Here is a 16,680-nt window from a genome sequence, read left to right on the forward strand (position 1 = left end):
ATAACAACCTCTACACTGCAAAAGGAAATACAATAGTCCTTTTATCTGGTTGCATTCAGTCAGCCAGATCTCTTTTGATAGTATAAATTGTAAGGACACAAAACCAGCTTTTTCTCCAACATTCACCATCGGCATTCAACATTCACTGAAAGGGATGTTGGTGATGGTAAGGCTACCAGTTCTTGCACAGTAGCGTGTGCAATGCCTAAGGGTCATGGATAATGTGATTAGCAGTTGGGGCAAGCCTGCATCACTGCAAAGGGGTCAATCGCTAGATTATCACTCATACTTAGGACTTAGCTCTAGTATCCCATGCACTCTTTTTTATCACCTTCAAATCTTTTATACACCCATATTTTTTGTGGGAATAATTACGAAAGGATTTTATTAGAAAACATTCATGTGTGCCATCTTTGAGTTTACAAGTGTTTGGAGAGAAGTTATGCAGTAGAACTTGTAGTGTACAAATAGTAGACGAGCAATGGGCTTTTCCCTGTCCTGACCACGGAGCAACAACTGAGGGGTCCAGCTTGGTAGTGAGAAGAAAACTGGTGGTTTGAAGAGCAGGTGGGCTTTGCTTTCCCCTGCAGTGACGGAGCTTGTCAATCAGCCCAAATGCCTCTTTTAAACAACAAAGTGGGTGACGATGGCACTGCCAGAACACCACATACCTTGGAAGAAGGGAAGGCTCTTGTTGAGTCATTGATTAAGGTAAGACACTCTCAGATTCTTATTAAACCACATACTGTAGACAACATTGCTAATAATAATTTTTACTACCATTTCACAACATCCGTATGTCTCACTGTCATGTGTAACAGTGGTATTACTTGTACATCTGACTTGGGAGATTTGACATATGTAAATGGGGAAATGGGACCAAGTATCTTCACAAAATGTGTTATGATGGTGAGAACATGGTGCAGGTGTACATAGCCATGTTGCAGATATATATAATTTACATTTTGATATCTCAATATTGTTGTAGATATATGTAACTTATGTTAATGTAAGTATTTAAAAGGTTGTGCACGTTTATACTAGCGGTGTAATAACAGAACGTTTTTTCTGTTACACATTTCAAAGCAGACACAAAACACTTACATATCCCCGTGGGTAAAAAAAGCACTCGCAAAAGAATTGACCTGATTCATTGCATCAGGTCCAGTATCCACTAGCTGCTTTGTATGAGCTTGTTAGCTGGTAGAGTGGCGGTCATCTTTCTCACTTCTTTAGTTGTTGATTTAAAGGGTATCTTCAGGTTAGGGTATAGTCCTAATTTAACCAATTAGAATTATTCTTAATGTTAATTCAAAAGTATTCATTCATTTTCCTTTTAGTTTGAATAAATATTAGCATCAATAAAGACTATAAATGTATAAAATGGCCCATTTATCAGAAAGTGTGGCTATATCATAATTAGGCATCTTCATACTCTTACCAAGATTGAACCTGGAACATTGTTGTATTTGTAATTTCTTTTTTTTTTTTTTTTTAAGAAACAGCTTTTGCGTGTGAAGTTTGTATATGGTTAATTAATTTAAATTCCCCGTGATTTTTGCTTGCAACCAATTCTGATCCATCTTACAATGAAGTGTCCCACTCTTGCAGGTTAATTTGATTACAATGTCCTTACAAAGTCCTTGGGCTTATCCAAATATAGATCTATGACAATCCGATTATTAGTCATATTTGTCATGTTAACCACATGGTCATTTATAAGCTCTGAAGGTCTATTAATAACAGTGATGATTCGGATCTGTTTGAAACATCACCCCAATGTTTCTCAATTGACTATATTATTTATGATTATGAATATGTTCGTCTTAATAGAATGCAGATTATTGATGATTATTTCAGACTGTTCATTTGTAATGAATTGATTCTGAATGGCCAGTTATTGTGCATGTAAACTGAGTTGCCAAAATAAAAAAAGAACAATAGCTCATAGGAGAATATAGTGAAGCCTTATGAATAAAACAGTAATCGGATTTCATTTTCTGATGATATATAGGCTTCCTTTCTTTCATCATAGTTCATATGTCCAATCTTTATCCTCCTAGAAAGCTATACTAACAGTACAATAAATCTACTTGAATCCTTTGCTTTTTGATTAATTTACACTTTTTGACCACATTTTTTTTCACGTTGTTTTGTTTGTTTGTTTTTCTGCTTCAGGTGGTGGCATGTTATCGGCACCTGGCTTCATGTGTGGGCGGGTGCACAGACGACTTGAAACTGCGAGAGGAGTTGAGGCAAACAAGAGAGAAGGCCCAAAATCTCAGTGTGGCAAACCGTCAGCATCTCACAGCACGACTACGGGACAAAGGTCTGACCCCAGAGGAGCGAATGGAGATGGAGCTGTTATGGGTGGCCTTCTCCTCCAGTCTGGAGCTCCTCTATGCTGACATGTGTAAAGTCTGTAACATGGGTAACATCTTTCCCCTATCCAAAAGCAATGGCTTAGTGCAGACTGGCCTTCAAGGTAAGCATTAACCAATTTATCAGTATTTGAAGATGAACTGACATAGTGTTTTTGGTAGTTCATCCTTAGAACCAGTACTTATCAACATAGCTACATGATATAAATCTGCTAAATAACTAAATGCACATTTACATTTATGCATTTAGCATAAATGTAAATGTGAATGTAATATCATTGAATAACCGAAAACTGTCAAGATTTAGCTTTAGTACACAGGTCAGGAGGTTTTGTACATGTTCATTTTGTAGTACATATTTCCTTTTTGTCTGCACATCTATATTGACTCAAGCTATCCCTATGCTATCACACATGTCTATACTACTGTCATCGGCTTACAACTCCAAATGAAGAGTTGATTATGACCTCACTTCTGCTTTTATTGCATCTGTTCCTTGTTGTCCAGGAGAGACCGATGGAGTGGCAGCTCGGGCACTCAGTCATCCAGACTTAACCGATTCCCAGGTTCCTGAGAATGTGGAGGAAGTGGAACAAAGCCAGTTGGAGGAGGAGATATCCCAGGTGGACCTCATGATTGAGGACATGGAGCTGAAGGTCAACGTTCTTCGCTGGACGGTGGAGCCACGTGGACCACAGTACGCCGACCCAGTCAGCACTGACAGCGCCTCGCTGACCATGTTCTCTGTAGACGAAGAGGATCCTGGCCATCAGCGCCTCTGCCAGCCCAGCCAGATCTTTATATTGTTGTTGCTGTGCGCTGTCGCCGTGGTAGCAGCCGTGTTGTCTGTCTGCGTGGTCTATTTCTCCTGAGGATCATCACAAAGTGATCACATCATTTCTACAGTATAAGCCTCAAAAGGCTGTGTGTGTGAACCATATACTGCCATAAATAGAAAAGCGTACTGTATACACCAATTTAACAACTCCTTAAGTCCCACGGGGTGGCATACGATCCATAAAACCTTTTCTATTTTAGCTTTTTTCAATGTATTTTGCACACTGTTCGACCAATTCTGCTGAAATTGTGCATGCCAACAGGAATGCTTGTTGTGATGATGTAACACGTTACATTGTCAGCCAGATCGACCACCTGCTAGAGCTGCTCAAATGAGAGGGACACCTATCTAACTCCTGCACCTCTGCAGAGTTAATGCTCTAGAGTAATGACTTCACTTAAGACTTGTCGCTTACTTGTATGTACTTTGCTTCTTGAGTCGTTTAATTCTCTCATGATATGATTTTGTAGAAAAACTACAGTATCCCTGTACTTTTCTAAAACCGCATCTGTCTGGCACTTAGTGGCATTTCTCATATCTACATAAATATTAAATAATGTAGATACGTTTTTGCTAAGCAAAACACTTTTTTCTATGTATAGTCATGGTTTCATTGACAATTTAATGTGTTAGGGTAACACAGCCAACTGAGTGCTTAGGGGACTACACTGTACAGTTTACACAAGATGACATACGTTTAATTGTAACACAATATATATATGTAATATCTGAATAGCAACAATGGACAATTGTTAGAGTATACATACAAACATGCATATTAACTGTTGTGAATATTAAATCAGTAGGTTTTGAAAATTACAACGTTTACCTGCATTGACATTTTTTTTATAAATATTTGGGCGATCGTTCATTATGAACAAACACGGAAAATACTCTGATTCGTCTAAACTACGGCCCGCCCGCCAACGCATTTGGACCGGCCCTCTGAACAATGCCAGTATTTTTTTATTTTTTATTAAGTAGATGTTTTGATTTCAATAGCAATGAATATGAAAAAAGTTATTTACAATATTAATAATGCTCTTTTAATAGGCTGTGATATGTACGAATGTAGGGCCTACGGTGCATAACATAGTAATAAACTAATCTAGCATAAATACATTTAAAATCATAATAAAAACTCCACAGTAATACTGGTAGTTACTCCGGCCCAAGTAGTTTTCTGTTCCGAACCGGCCCCACATTAAAGAAAGGAACATTATATGGCCCTCGCAGACAAAAGTTTGGGGACCCCTGGTCTAGGTCGTAACCCGGAAGTTTTCGTAAGTGTAACCGAAAGGCATAATCAAGAAATGTTGCCATTGAGACTTACTGTTGTCTGCTGTAAGAGGAAACACTAGTAATAGCGCAAGTTAGAATTTTGACATGTCACTGAAACACAGATTTGGGTTAAACTCGCGGATATATACAAAATATGCATTGTATTCGGAGCATCAACGCATATGTAGAAAAAATATAACTTCACCTGCACTTCCATCCAAAACGTTCAGGACAGCTCCTGAAGTTGTAGCTAGCTTACGACATGATCCTGCCTTCATCGCCTTCAAACAACATTGGAAGTTAAAAGTAATCACACGATTGACAGCAAATAAGTGTTTCCCGAAGATCCCGTTTTCAAGAGGTTTGTGACCTGAGATTTATTTATTTATTTATTTTTTAAAGTTTGTCTCAGTGACCTAGCCTCATTAGGTTATGCTTTCAATAGCCATCAACACTATCAATGCCAACCAAAAAGAATAGCTGCCCATAGCAATGAAAGTACAGGATGGAAGTTTTATTTCTAATTAAATTCAAATCTCAAATTAGCCTATATACAATTCATCGTAGGCTACTTGTTTAAAAACCTAACGATGATGAGCATTTAAGGCACTAATGCTCTGCCCTCCCCTCTTAATAATAACCAGTTCCTAATAGTAATATTACCCAATTCACTTTTATAGATATACTTTGATGTTGTTTTTATATGGATATTTTTGTTGATTACAGGAATGACCACATCGATCAATACCCTGCAGTACGATTTGAAAACGGACATGACAAAGTCTGGTAGCCGAAAACTATTTTTTGATACCCATGCAGTTGTTCGACTTCTTGAAGACAATGGTTTGTTTCTTTAACTGAAGTATTATTCTATTGATAAAAAAAAAAGTTGAGTTGTTTTTACATATGCACGCACATATCTAATCAAGATTTGTTTTAATGTCGGATTTAATGTGTTTACATATCATCAACAGGCTTTAGCCCCCAGCAAGCTGAGGTTATAATGAAAGTCCTGGTGAGGACAACGAACTCCAACATGGATACAATCTATAATGATATAGTTACCAAAGTGCAGCAGGTGAGAATCTGTGTGTTTGCTATTTCACATCATTCATAGACTTATAACAGTCATTAAAAAAAAAAACATCTACCCATCTTTGGCATGGCAGGAGATTCTGTTGCAGAGGGTGATGTCTCAAATTGCATCTGTAAAAAAAGACATGATCATTCTTGAGAAAAGTGAGTTTTCTACTTTGTTGGCAGAGAATGAGGTGAGTGGTTCTATCTAAACATTTGTCATCCTTACGCATGGCCATCACACATAGCCCATTCCCAAGCTGAAAAGGTATACTGAATCTAATTGACCAAAAATTGTGTATTATTATGATTCAAATTATTCACACAAATATAAAAGATATGCTTAAAATTTGGTTCTTTTGGTGGAACATTTTATATAAAATTCCATGTAACAATGTTTTACCTTTTTTTATTTATTGTTTACAGAAAGTTAAGACAGAACTATTGCATCTGAAAGTTCAATTGTCTGTAAGTGTTAATCAGTTATTAACCATAATTGTTAGTTATAATCACTTTACATTACCTTTTTATAAGAGCAGAAATGTAGAACTATCTGATGCTCCACCCCAACTTTTCAGGACATGATGAATAAAGTACGTTTAGACAACATCTTGAATATGCATTTGGAGAAGAGCAGAATTAAAGAAATGGTAATGTGTCCCGAATTATACTGAAAGGGTATATTACTGTATCTTTAGAAAAAAGAAATATGTATAGTTTCAGTCCAACCAATAAGAATAGAGTCAATAAATTAATAATTTAGATCCTTCTGATATTTTGTTTTTCAGAAAGCAGAGCATGACAAAAGGCTTCTGGAGACCCAAACTAATATCATGGAAATGGTTAGTAGTGTACGAAGGGTAGTAGTTGGACACCGGCATATTTTGTCTGCTAGCAGACCATTCAGGCAGGTTTACTAGCATGTCCTACTACCTAGCAAATGTAGCAAGTTTAGCTACATGCTTTTGGATAAAATAAGGGAATACTTGAATAAATCATGGTAATACCAGTAGATTGCTTTGCTTGTTTTATTATTTTATATCTTACAGGATAGGGCTAAACAGCTCCTAGTTAATGTATCTTTAGTCTAACAGCTTGTCTTGGCTGTTGTAGAATGCAGAGCAAGATCGCCATTTGACTCAAAGCAACATGAAAATCGACACAGAAGTGGCAGGATTAAAAACCATGTTGGTATCTCACAAACTTGACACAATCAAATACCTTGCAGGTAAAACATGAAAAGTTTGTACTATATTAATAAATTCACATATACCTAATTTACAGTATTTGCAAGATTCTTTTGATGTGGTTGTTCTGTTCCCAACCATATGTAACTTTCCAATACAAAACATGTAGAACTACATGAATTTAAATAAATGGGTATGTAGCTAACAAGTGCCCTCTTCTTCTACAGGTTCAGTTTTCACCTGTCTTACAGTGGTTCTTGGATTTTATCGACTTTGGATGTGATTCTGCATGTTGGGCATGTGACTGCTACAGCCATTTAGCTGGAAAAAAATCTTTGTACATAATAATATTTTGTTAAATTGAACTTACTGTAAGTCGCTCTGGATAAGAGCGTCTGCTAAATGACTAAATGTAATGTAAATGTGAGGAAAAAGTATTGAATGTATCATTGTGTTTTTCTGAGGTGGTTTGGCTTTTTAGTTTTATGACTGTAAAAACTGTAACAGTATCACATAAATTTAAAAAAGACACAACCAAGAGCATACAACATGTTCAAAGCTAAGATTGAAATGTTTCAACAGATTAAATTATGAGAACAATAACTGTTCTTACCTGCAACAGAAATAAAACCTTTTAAAAAATCAAAAAGGTTTTGAGTCTGTAACTTTATTTTCATCCATTTCAATGGACCATTGAAATGGATGAAATAAGTGTAAACTTAACAGAATAAACATTGTCTTAATACTTTCTTAATATACATTCTTAATAGTCTTAATCTTTTTTCTTTGTCAATGACTGCTACGAATCGTCTTGCGACGGCCACTGGTTTCACACTCCACAACAGAAGGCGGCGGTAACGCAGCACCTTATTAAACTTGGTTAAAATCTGCCATACAACTCAAGCGAAGAAGAAATTCCTTCACGTGTACCTAATGTAAGTAGCTATGTAGTGTGTTTATTGATGTTGTATAACAACTGAATAAGTTCGCTTGATATGAAATGGAAGTAGCATATGTTTGACAGGCCAAATAAGCATTTGTGACTAATCAGCCATGATGCTTCCAGTCAGTGTAATGATTTGGTAGACAAGTTAGCTAGCGAGCTAACTGGCGTTAGCAAACATGTCCCCATACAACCCGCTTTGACAGGAAAGCAGTGTGCAGACCCGATCTGGGACTTTATGGAAGATGCTGTGCTTTGTGTTTACAGATGTATAATCCTGACAAACATACAGTTGTTGATCAATAAATACATGTGTCTGAGAATGTAATTGACCAGGTTTTGCCTCAGCATTTGCACTGTTAAGATACATATCAACTTGGCTGTCATTTTTCTCAGAGAGACAGCAGACTAGTCTGCCCGTCAGGACCAGTTGTATAATAGGGTTTTTCTTATGTTTCCATATAGCAACCTAGCCCAGATAAGGATGACTGAGGCATTCAGCAGCAACTGTGAGTTGGTTCTTCAACAGAGCGTGAATGTTACGTCAGAGAGAAACGTTCATCGGGAGAACCTTGTGGAGGTCTATCAGATTGACGAAACCTGTCAATTTATAAACAGTAACCTTTTTACCAAGGTATGTTACTCCTATCACCTCATAGTCAGACAGTACAGTGAAATGGGGTAGTGTTTTTTTTTTTTAAATTAGAACTTCAAGTTGTTAAATACCGTCTAATTGGAGTGATTCATTGCGAAATAAGTGTAAACTCATCTTGAAGTTATTGAAGTTAAGCAGCAATGGTTCACTATAAATCTGCAAAAAACAATAATCCATCAACATCACACATGGTCTGTAGGTGGCCCTGCAGTTCCCAGATGAGCTCCTAGTGGATTCAGTTGCAGTTGCTGCAGAGATTGAGAGAAGAACCAAATCTAAGCTGTTCATACTAGGAGACACATCATATGGAAGGTAAAGGATTGATGACTAGATAATTGTACACGTTTTGGATGCAGTGTAATTGTATGTTGTAAAAATGGACACATAAATGTATATTGTATCATTATTCTTATTACCAAGTATCATTGTTATCCAGTTTAGGTTCAATGTTTTGACAGTTGTTTCTTTGTCCACTAGTTGCTGTGTTGACGAAGTGGCAGCAGAACATGTAGGTGCAGACTGCATCGTGCACTACGGGAGTGCTTGCCTTAGTCCCTCCAAAAGGCTTCCATTAATGTACGTGTTTGATAGGAGACCGTTGGACCTGAAGAAGTGTGCTTCATCCTTCAGAGAATTCTACACAGACAGACAGAGTCATGTCATTGTTCTCTATGACGTTAACTATGCCCATATCATAGGTAAGTACCTTGAACCCTCGGCAGCAATTTCAGTTCAACAGTGATATTATTGAGTATTATTATATCATTTTTAGTAGCTCCATTAACAATGATAACTTAAGTTTAAAGTTTTTTGAAGTGTGAAAGCTGATGAAGTTTTCTCTCCTTTAGACAACCTTTTAGCGCTCCTGTTGCTTGAGTATCCAAACATAGTGAACTCAACACTTGTTGTAGATGGTGAACTCTGCCATGGTCATGGACAGATTCAAAAGCAAACAAATGACACAAGTCACTTGGCTGACAACAATGCTGAAATTATTAATCAGTTTGGCAGGCAAATGGTCTTAAAAAATGGACTAAGCATAGAGGACTACAATGTGTTCTTCATTGGACACGAAGGTTCAACTTTAACAAATTTCATGATGACTTGGAACAAGTGCTCTTTTTGCTCATTTGACCCTGTAACAATGTCAGGGCGGTCAGAGTCCATCAGTATTAACAAGGCCTTGATGAAGCGATTCTATGCCATTGAGAGGGCTAAAGATGCGAAGGTCATCGGGATTCTTGTTGGGACACTGGGCGTGGCAAACTACCTCACAATCATTGAGCAGCTAAAAGAGACCATCCATAAGGCAGGGAAGAAGAGCTACATGTTTGCCATGGGAAAACTGAATGTGGCCAAATTGGCCAACTTCATGGAGATTGACATTTACGTTTTGATCGCCTGTCCGGAGAACTCGTTGCTGGATTCGCGTGATTTCTACAAGCCTGTAGTGACCCCTTATGAGATGGAGATGGCCTGCAACAAGAACAGGGAGTGGACGGGACAGTATGTCACAGACTTCAATCAACTCCTTCCAGGTAGTTTTCACAGTCACTAATTTATCCTTAAATAACAGTTTACTTGGGTAGTGCAAATGTTGAATTATCACTTAAATCTGGTGTTTTTTCCTAAATGGCATTGTTCTCTTTTATCACTGCATATTATGTCTTGACTTTACTGTGTTGTGTTTTCTGAAATGCTTGATTTAACCCTTGTGCTGCCTTCGGGTCACATGACCCAAAGGTTCACAACGAACCATTGTGTTTACCCAATTTGCCCAATACAAAAACAAATATTTGTATGCGGTAAAGTTGTCGCAATACGACGGTGGGTCACAATGACTTATGGTTCAGAATGACCCGAAGATTACACAAGGGTTAAGTTTACTCACTTTATTACATATTTGGCCTGGCCCTAAACCATCCTCTTCAGGTGGAGCAAGTCATGTTCCATTGCCCAGTCCTGCAGAGCTAGAGGACTCAGATGAGACGGATGTGTCGCTCATCACTGGAGCTATGCGCACCATGCATCACCCCTCCTACAGCTCTGCCTCGTCCTCTGTCATGCTGAGGAACCAGACGCTTACTATGGCAAACACTACCACAGCTGGTACGTCACAAACCATTCTCAGTACAGTCTCTGGACACACAAATGACTCCAAACAAGGCACTGAATATTTTAAGCATTCATCTTGTTTTTTCAATTACTGTGAGTGTTGCAGATACATCCCTAAGGTACAGAACATAATGACATTAGCAAAGCAAACTAAAGCTGACATAATAGCATTAACACACAACAGAATTAACAGAAATAAAAATATTTAAGAAATGCTGCAGGGGGAAAAAAAGAATATATCAACTCATATATGTAAGAGAATCCGGTTAGCATGCCACCTTTTTAGGCATGAGAACAATCCAAAGAGTATTGGTCAGAAACGTCAATCCTTTTAGGTGATCACAAACTAGTTGGGCTCATAGCAAAAATTACTAGTCCATATGCAATTAAATGTGTTATTGTAACCTGAAAAAAAAGTAGGAGTTCCTCAAATAATTCAAAATGGTGAAATGACCCAACATTAAAATGCATTTGATGGTGCCTGTGTCAATTTCAGCCTCATTCCTGGTGGGTCGTAGCTGGCAGGGCTTGGAGCAGAAACTGGGAAAGACACCAGTGACGAAGGCTCTGGAGGGGAAGAAAGGTATCGCAATCGCCTATGAAGAAGATATAGACTGGGTTGGCCAAAGTGCAACATAATTAATGTCATCAAACTAGAGACTTAAGGTGAAATATGCATGTGTATATTTATAACAAGATCACATTTTCTATTTTGAATTATTTTCACGTGAATGTATTTATCATGTTATGTTTATATTACATTGTACAGATCAGATAAAGAACTAGAAAGGTGACAATGCTTTCGTGCTTCTTGTAAGTGAAAAACGTGTGCATATGTTATGCACATACTATAAAAAATATATAAAATTCCTGATTGCATCATTTATAAAAATTGGAGGAATAGCAAGAGCACAGGGTTAAGTTATTTCTTTAATGTGATGTATCACTTTAAGCAAGACTTGGCCTGTTTGCACTACAATATAGGAACAACAGATGACTTCAAATAAACATTCTTCTGATCATCTAAATGTTAGAAAACAGGCACACATACTGAGGGTTCATTCTTTTAACACTAATAAATGTACACTGAATCAAAAATTGTTTATTATTCAAGCAAAACTTAGTACCCATGGTTCAGCTGATTACTCCCCTTGACTTGATTTCAGAGGTGCTTCTTTCACAAAGGCTGATGGAAATATGCCTATCTTGCCTTTGCATTGCCCTTCAAACCAGTCTTCGTTGACTGAGGGTAAAAAGGAAAAGTGACTGCTCAATTGCATACACATGACATAGGGTTCTCAAGTTTTGGGTATGTACTCAAGCAGCTACAATGACAAGATATTGCATATTTGAAACTTAAATTAGGACCATGATCACCCAAATCCTAAGTAAATACTAATTGGTCACTGTCTACATGGACTATTTTATTCTAGTAATGTATGCTTAAACCAGGTAATTTGTGTTTTTTCTACTCACCTTTACCAAGAAGTATGATGGTGTCCCCTTTATAGAAAGTAAGATCTTCAGGGTTTGAAGATTCAAAAGAATGAACAGCTGCCAGCAATGTATGTTCACTCATGTCCTTTGGAGAAACATCAGCTTTATTTTAGTCTATTGATAGCTAATATACATGATCACAATAAAATCTAAGTTTTTGATTGTTGTTCGTGCAAGATTAGAAAAAAGTATGTGAAGTTGCTGGACCAGTTTTTACAATTTTGATTGTTGCATCAGTGTTTGCACCATGAATGTATTACCTCCTGGAGGGTACACCATAGGGTGAGATGACCATCCTTGACTTGACTCCAAACATCTTCCATCTGTGTGTCCTGACTAATTGCCCTTTTTTTTCTCATAAGGGAATAGCTTTAAAACAAACACAAAGCTTGCCTTTAACATGATGTAAGTTTCGGGCTTAATACTTGGTTCTGGCTACGATGCCAAAAAGTTACACCTATGGTAACATGTCCATGAGTCATCCTGGATAGTTAAAACATTACCTGTACAGATGTTACAGGCCTCAAACGATCTAGTACAACAAGTGTGCGCAGTGGGAAAGTGCTATTATACAATAAATACATTTTTTCCTAATTATTTTTGCCGCAGGCTAGATTAGGTTGAATAATGAGGTTTGGTCAATGAAACTGAGTACCCATGAGCCTTTGCCTATTGACATGACTCACTGACTGACATTGGGCCAGATTTGGCTGACTGAATGCAGTGTGGTGGATAGCAGAATTGGCCAAGCAATGGCTTCTAATTGGATTTACATTGATATAGTCGGCCCCATACCTCAGGGTTATGGATGTTACAGGAAGTTGCAGTTTGCTTGCAATTTTTTCAACAAGTGAGGTGTATGACGCGCCTCGTTCCACGCTGATTGTGAATGTGTACGTGAAGTGCACTTTCACTGTGCACTCGTCATCTTCCTGGGACACACCAACCTGACGTTAGAAAAGACAAGGGATGAAATTAAAAGTTATAACATGTCAAATAGAGATGAATGGGATGTCATTGTCAAATGCCATACCTCAGAGTCTGGGTGATCTATAGTCTGATTCTCTGGAGCCCAAGAAGCTGTAAATGATCACAAGAGAGAAGGAAACTACATGTGATTTAGTCATTCTGAGAGATTTATTGGTGATATGTTGTGGGTGATTAACTGTGAGTTTTGTAATTACTGTACATTTTGTGAAACAGTCAAGATTATTTATTGAGATTTTTTCAAATAAAGTAATGTACTATGGTATGTTTGAATGAACGCTTGATTTTGAGTACTAGAGCTGTTTTATTGATATTCTGTTTTACCCAATGATTGGGTTTAAAAAATCATGTATTCTGCTGAGAAAAGAAATATGGTTGGTGCACATCACAAACTGACCCCAAACCTAAAATGTACCCAACCCTTTTGGTTGGAATGTATGAACCATTACAGCCATAGTGTTTACCAGGTTCTCTCTTAGGTCTGCTTGGTGGTTCCCTTCTGGGAGGTCCTGGGATTTGATCATCAATACCATTCTATAATAACAGAGTAACAGGAAATAGCAACAAAATCCAACAAGTACAATGTTTATTCATCATAACCTTGCATGGATTCATTGATTTTAGTTAGGTAATACTAAATAACATTGCAGATGACTGCACCAGACTCCTTAATTAGAAAGTGTAATTTTATCATAGGCATGGCCATGGTTGCATTCACTGTATGTGAAGAAAAGTAGGGAGAAAAGACATTTACCGGGGCTTGTTTAGGTGATAAGTTCATTTCAAGACGCTCCAGGTAATTGTAGGGAACTAGTCCCCGCTAGAAAAAATTAAATATCAAGGTTAAAGTAAAGCCAAAACACCTAGTAATGCTTTGGACTCTAACACTGATTATGTAAATGTATATTCTCTGTGTCGATATGTGTAATAGTATTAATCTGAGGGGGTGGTGTTCTTACTCTCTCATTGAAAATGACCGAGGCCCAGTTATCAGCCCCTTTCTGGAGCACAAATACTACGTTGCCGGGTACCACAGCTAGCTCATCACTTGTCTCAGGTACAAACTTAAACAAGACAGTGTGGGCTTCTCCTTCCAGAGCCCTGTAGGGTGCAACAGGTAAACATGCAAAGGTCTAGTCATGTAGATTTTTATTTGCTATGGTAGCAGTTGTAGTTTTACCATCAAAATCTTTAGAAAAGTATTAGATGGAAAGGTCTTGAATCCAATGTGAAAAGGGAAATAGTGCATGAATCTTGGAAACGGAAGATCAAACTACATTGAATGCAGGTTGTTGACCAATTCAAGCCGCTTTTATAAGGCCAATTACCAAGTCCCAATCGTTGGAATTAGTCGGGTTAGGGTTAGTGGGGTTTATACACAATCTAACATTAGTCAACCTTACCTTAGAACCTCTGGTGGTTTTGGAGCAACAGGAGCATCTTCCACCTGTTTACAGAGTGATCATGTAAAACATGATACATATATCATAATACAGAGAACAGTTTTAACATGTTGAAAAGTATGCATACACAAGTACAAACATATAAGCACAATTTTTTTTGTATTATAGGAGCATTAATGCTAAATAGAAATGTACACAACAAGACACAGAGAGAGTGGAAGATTGAAGTCAAAATAATAATTTTGCTGGTGGCCATCTTTACCAGTGGCTGCAGTGGAGCAAATCCTGAAAACTCGTCCTCAAACACAATGGAGGAAACAACCTGAAGACAGTAACATCCAGGAACACTGCATTACACCTCAAGGTCACAAGTCTGCTAGTGTCACCTTAACCACTACAAGAAATATGTGAAGGAAGGGTAGCCAAGGCAGCTACCATTTGCCACAACAATGTGACACGTTGCTTACTAAGTACTTGTAGCCAACACAAGAAACCCACATTTTTCTCACAAGACTCAACAGTAATCCCCAACATCAACGTCTAGCCATAATATGTACAGTACATTGAATTAGACATTAAAGGGAGACCTTGGCCTTGCCCAGATAGTCCTTCTTTTCCAGCTCAGCAACATAGTTCTGGTTGGGTCTGAAGAGAACGTTCTTAGGAACTTCAACAGGCTGAAAAAGCTTCTGCTTCTGAAAAAAAGAAGAAGACTCCCTACATTACTACAATGTGTTGTTACATACAGTTCGGTTGATAGTTTGTTATTACAAAAACACGAAATAATCCAAATACATTTTTTTTTTTTTCTAAATTGAGTTCTAAGAACTATTCAATAACAGATTTTTACAACCCCCCCAAAAAACAAACACAAAACATGTAATGAACAAAAATCAAATGCAACAGACAGACCACTGACCAGTATGCATTCCAGAGCCTTGTCTATGTGGATGAGCTTGGCTTCTGTTCTCAGATTCAGTGCACTCACAAGGTTTTCTTGAGCTTTCTCCCACTGTCCCAAATGTGCATGGGTCAGAGCCATGTTGTGTAGAACCTAGGACAAAATAGCCAGTACATGTCACATTTGTATGACATCACTGTGACACTTCATATTGCAGATCATTTGCAGCAAAAAGTGATAGTGAGGTAATACAAGGACCCACGCAATATTTCCTTGACCAGAATTATGTCAAAATGATTTTCTACTCACAAAAACATGATTGAGTGTGATGGAAAACTGATACTTTTTATTTCAGCCTTATAGTTAAAAAGTGGTTATTGAGCCTGAAGGACAATATTCTGAAAAGATGAACATTTATCTAACCTGTACTAGTCTCCCACCTCCCAACTATGCCTTAATCCAATTGATCTGATAGAATATATTTTCCCAGTGATTGTTTGATAATACAATATCTATCTGATCTATGCTGTCACAATCTTCTTGCACACTTACCTCACAAGCATATAACTTGTATCTAAGGCCAAGAGGTTTGTAATCTATGAGTTGGTTCCCCCTCAGCTTTTTAAAGGCAAGTTGGAAATCTGCAAAAGACTCCTCAAATCTGCAAATAGAAAAATATGAATTCATTTAATAATGCTAACATGAAATTCCTACATGTCTTGTTAGTAGTATCAATTACAGTAACATATAATGTAATTTGTATAGTATCTGAATATTGAATATGCCTTGCCTGCCATTTTTGTAGAATGTTATTCCTCTTTGAAAGAAGGCAATGGCAAGATGTTCATCCTTGCGTATGCTACAGTCAAATGCCTGAAACATAGAATTAGTTATAAAAAGCTCATAGCTTGGCTTCCTCTACAAGAAATTGGGTAGCTTCCCCTTTTGCTATGACTTGCATTTTTGTATTGGAAAGTAACATGTTATATACAGTGATATCACCTTTTAAAGTCCAGATCTGAAGCAAAATAGACATGGTAGAGAAATGCTGTTTATGTTTCATCTGTTTATATAAATATTTGGCAACATTTCTGTCCTACCTTCTCAGCAGCGGCTAGGTCATTGTTGATCAAATGGAGACAACCAATGTTAAATGAGATTTTTGAGTTCTTATCCTGAATGTCCATAAAAACTGTTAGTGCAGTTGTTAAGTCCCCACTGGTTACCAAAGCTACTGCTTTGTCCCACTGTCGTAGAGTATCCACAAATGACATGGTGAGATTCACAGATTATGCGCTGACAGAGGAAGTCGAGGAAAACCTTTCTTTTTATACCGTCTGTCACATTTCACCACAGTTTGGTAGGAAATGTGGTGAAAGTCTTTCAATAGAGTAGCTTTTTTGTAACCGAAAAAG

The 16,680-nt window shown here is 37.6% G+C and overlaps 4 protein-coding genes across 6 annotated transcripts; 3 read left to right on the plus strand and 1 right to left on the minus strand.

Annotated features, from left to right (window-relative positions):
* The first annotated feature begins 615 nt into the window (after window positions 1-615).
* Window positions 616-3,253, plus strand: LOC124470333 (regulator of G protein signaling 9 binding protein). The gene is made up of 3 exons (XM_047024173.1): window positions 616-711; window positions 2,179-2,485; window positions 2,889-3,253. Exons 1-3 carry the CDS (start codon window positions 616-618, stop codon window positions 3,251-3,253), a joined length of 768 nt encoding a protein of 255 aa, XP_046880129.1.
* A 1,242-nt stretch (window positions 3,254-4,495) lies between these two features.
* Window positions 4,496-7,530, plus strand: mcur1 (mitochondrial calcium uniporter regulator 1). Its single transcript, XM_047024381.1, has 9 exons — window positions 4,496-4,861; window positions 5,227-5,343; window positions 5,475-5,578; window positions 5,670-5,771; window positions 6,004-6,045; window positions 6,156-6,227; window positions 6,366-6,419; window positions 6,691-6,805; window positions 6,992-7,530. The coding sequence occupies exons 1-9, from the start codon at window positions 4,606-4,608 to the stop codon at window positions 7,045-7,047; spliced, it is 918 nt and encodes a 305-aa protein (XP_046880337.1). The 5' UTR covers window positions 4,496-4,605; the 3' UTR covers window positions 7,048-7,530.
* A 76-nt stretch (window positions 7,531-7,606) lies between these two features.
* On the plus strand, window positions 7,607-11,128 carry dph2 (diphthamide biosynthesis 2). The gene is made up of 7 exons (XM_047024359.1): window positions 7,607-7,699; window positions 8,173-8,341; window positions 8,562-8,674; window positions 8,840-9,060; window positions 9,211-9,900; window positions 10,295-10,471; window positions 10,974-11,128. The coding sequence occupies exons 2-7, from the start codon at window positions 8,192-8,194 to the stop codon at window positions 11,114-11,116; spliced, it is 1,494 nt and encodes a 497-aa protein (XP_046880315.1). The 5' UTR covers window positions 7,607-7,699; window positions 8,173-8,191; the 3' UTR covers window positions 11,117-11,128.
* ncf2 (neutrophil cytosolic factor 2) lies at window positions 10,421-16,623 on the minus strand. Of its 3 annotated transcripts, none has more exons than XM_047024357.1 (16): window positions 16,366-16,623; window positions 16,056-16,138; window positions 15,818-15,926; window positions 15,284-15,418; window positions 14,952-15,059; window positions 14,627-14,686; window positions 14,365-14,408; window positions 13,921-14,062; window positions 13,716-13,781; window positions 13,426-13,495; window positions 13,008-13,054; window positions 12,770-12,921; window positions 12,235-12,343; window positions 11,954-12,059; window positions 11,605-11,720; window positions 10,421-11,044 (listed from the first exon to the last, which is right to left on the minus strand). In XM_047024357.1, the coding sequence occupies exons 1-15, from the start codon at window positions 16,537-16,539 to the stop codon at window positions 11,620-11,622; spliced, it is 1,506 nt and encodes a 501-aa protein (XP_046880313.1). In that variant the 5' UTR covers window positions 16,540-16,623; the 3' UTR covers window positions 10,421-11,044; window positions 11,605-11,619. The 3 variants fall into 3 exon arrangements, with proteins under 3 accessions (XP_046880313.1, XP_046880314.1, XP_046880312.1); XM_047024358.1 differs by having other exon boundaries at window positions 10,538-11,073; XM_047024356.1 differs by lacking the exon at window positions 10,421-11,044 and having other exon boundaries at window positions 11,553-11,720.
* Between the last annotated feature and the right edge of the window lie 57 nt (window positions 16,624-16,680).

This window comes from Hypomesus transpacificus, chromosome 8 (assembly GCF_021917145.1).
Source record: "Hypomesus transpacificus isolate Combined female chromosome 8, fHypTra1, whole genome shotgun sequence".
NCBI classification, from domain to species: domain Eukaryota; kingdom Metazoa; phylum Chordata; class Actinopteri; order Osmeriformes; family Osmeridae; genus Hypomesus; species Hypomesus transpacificus.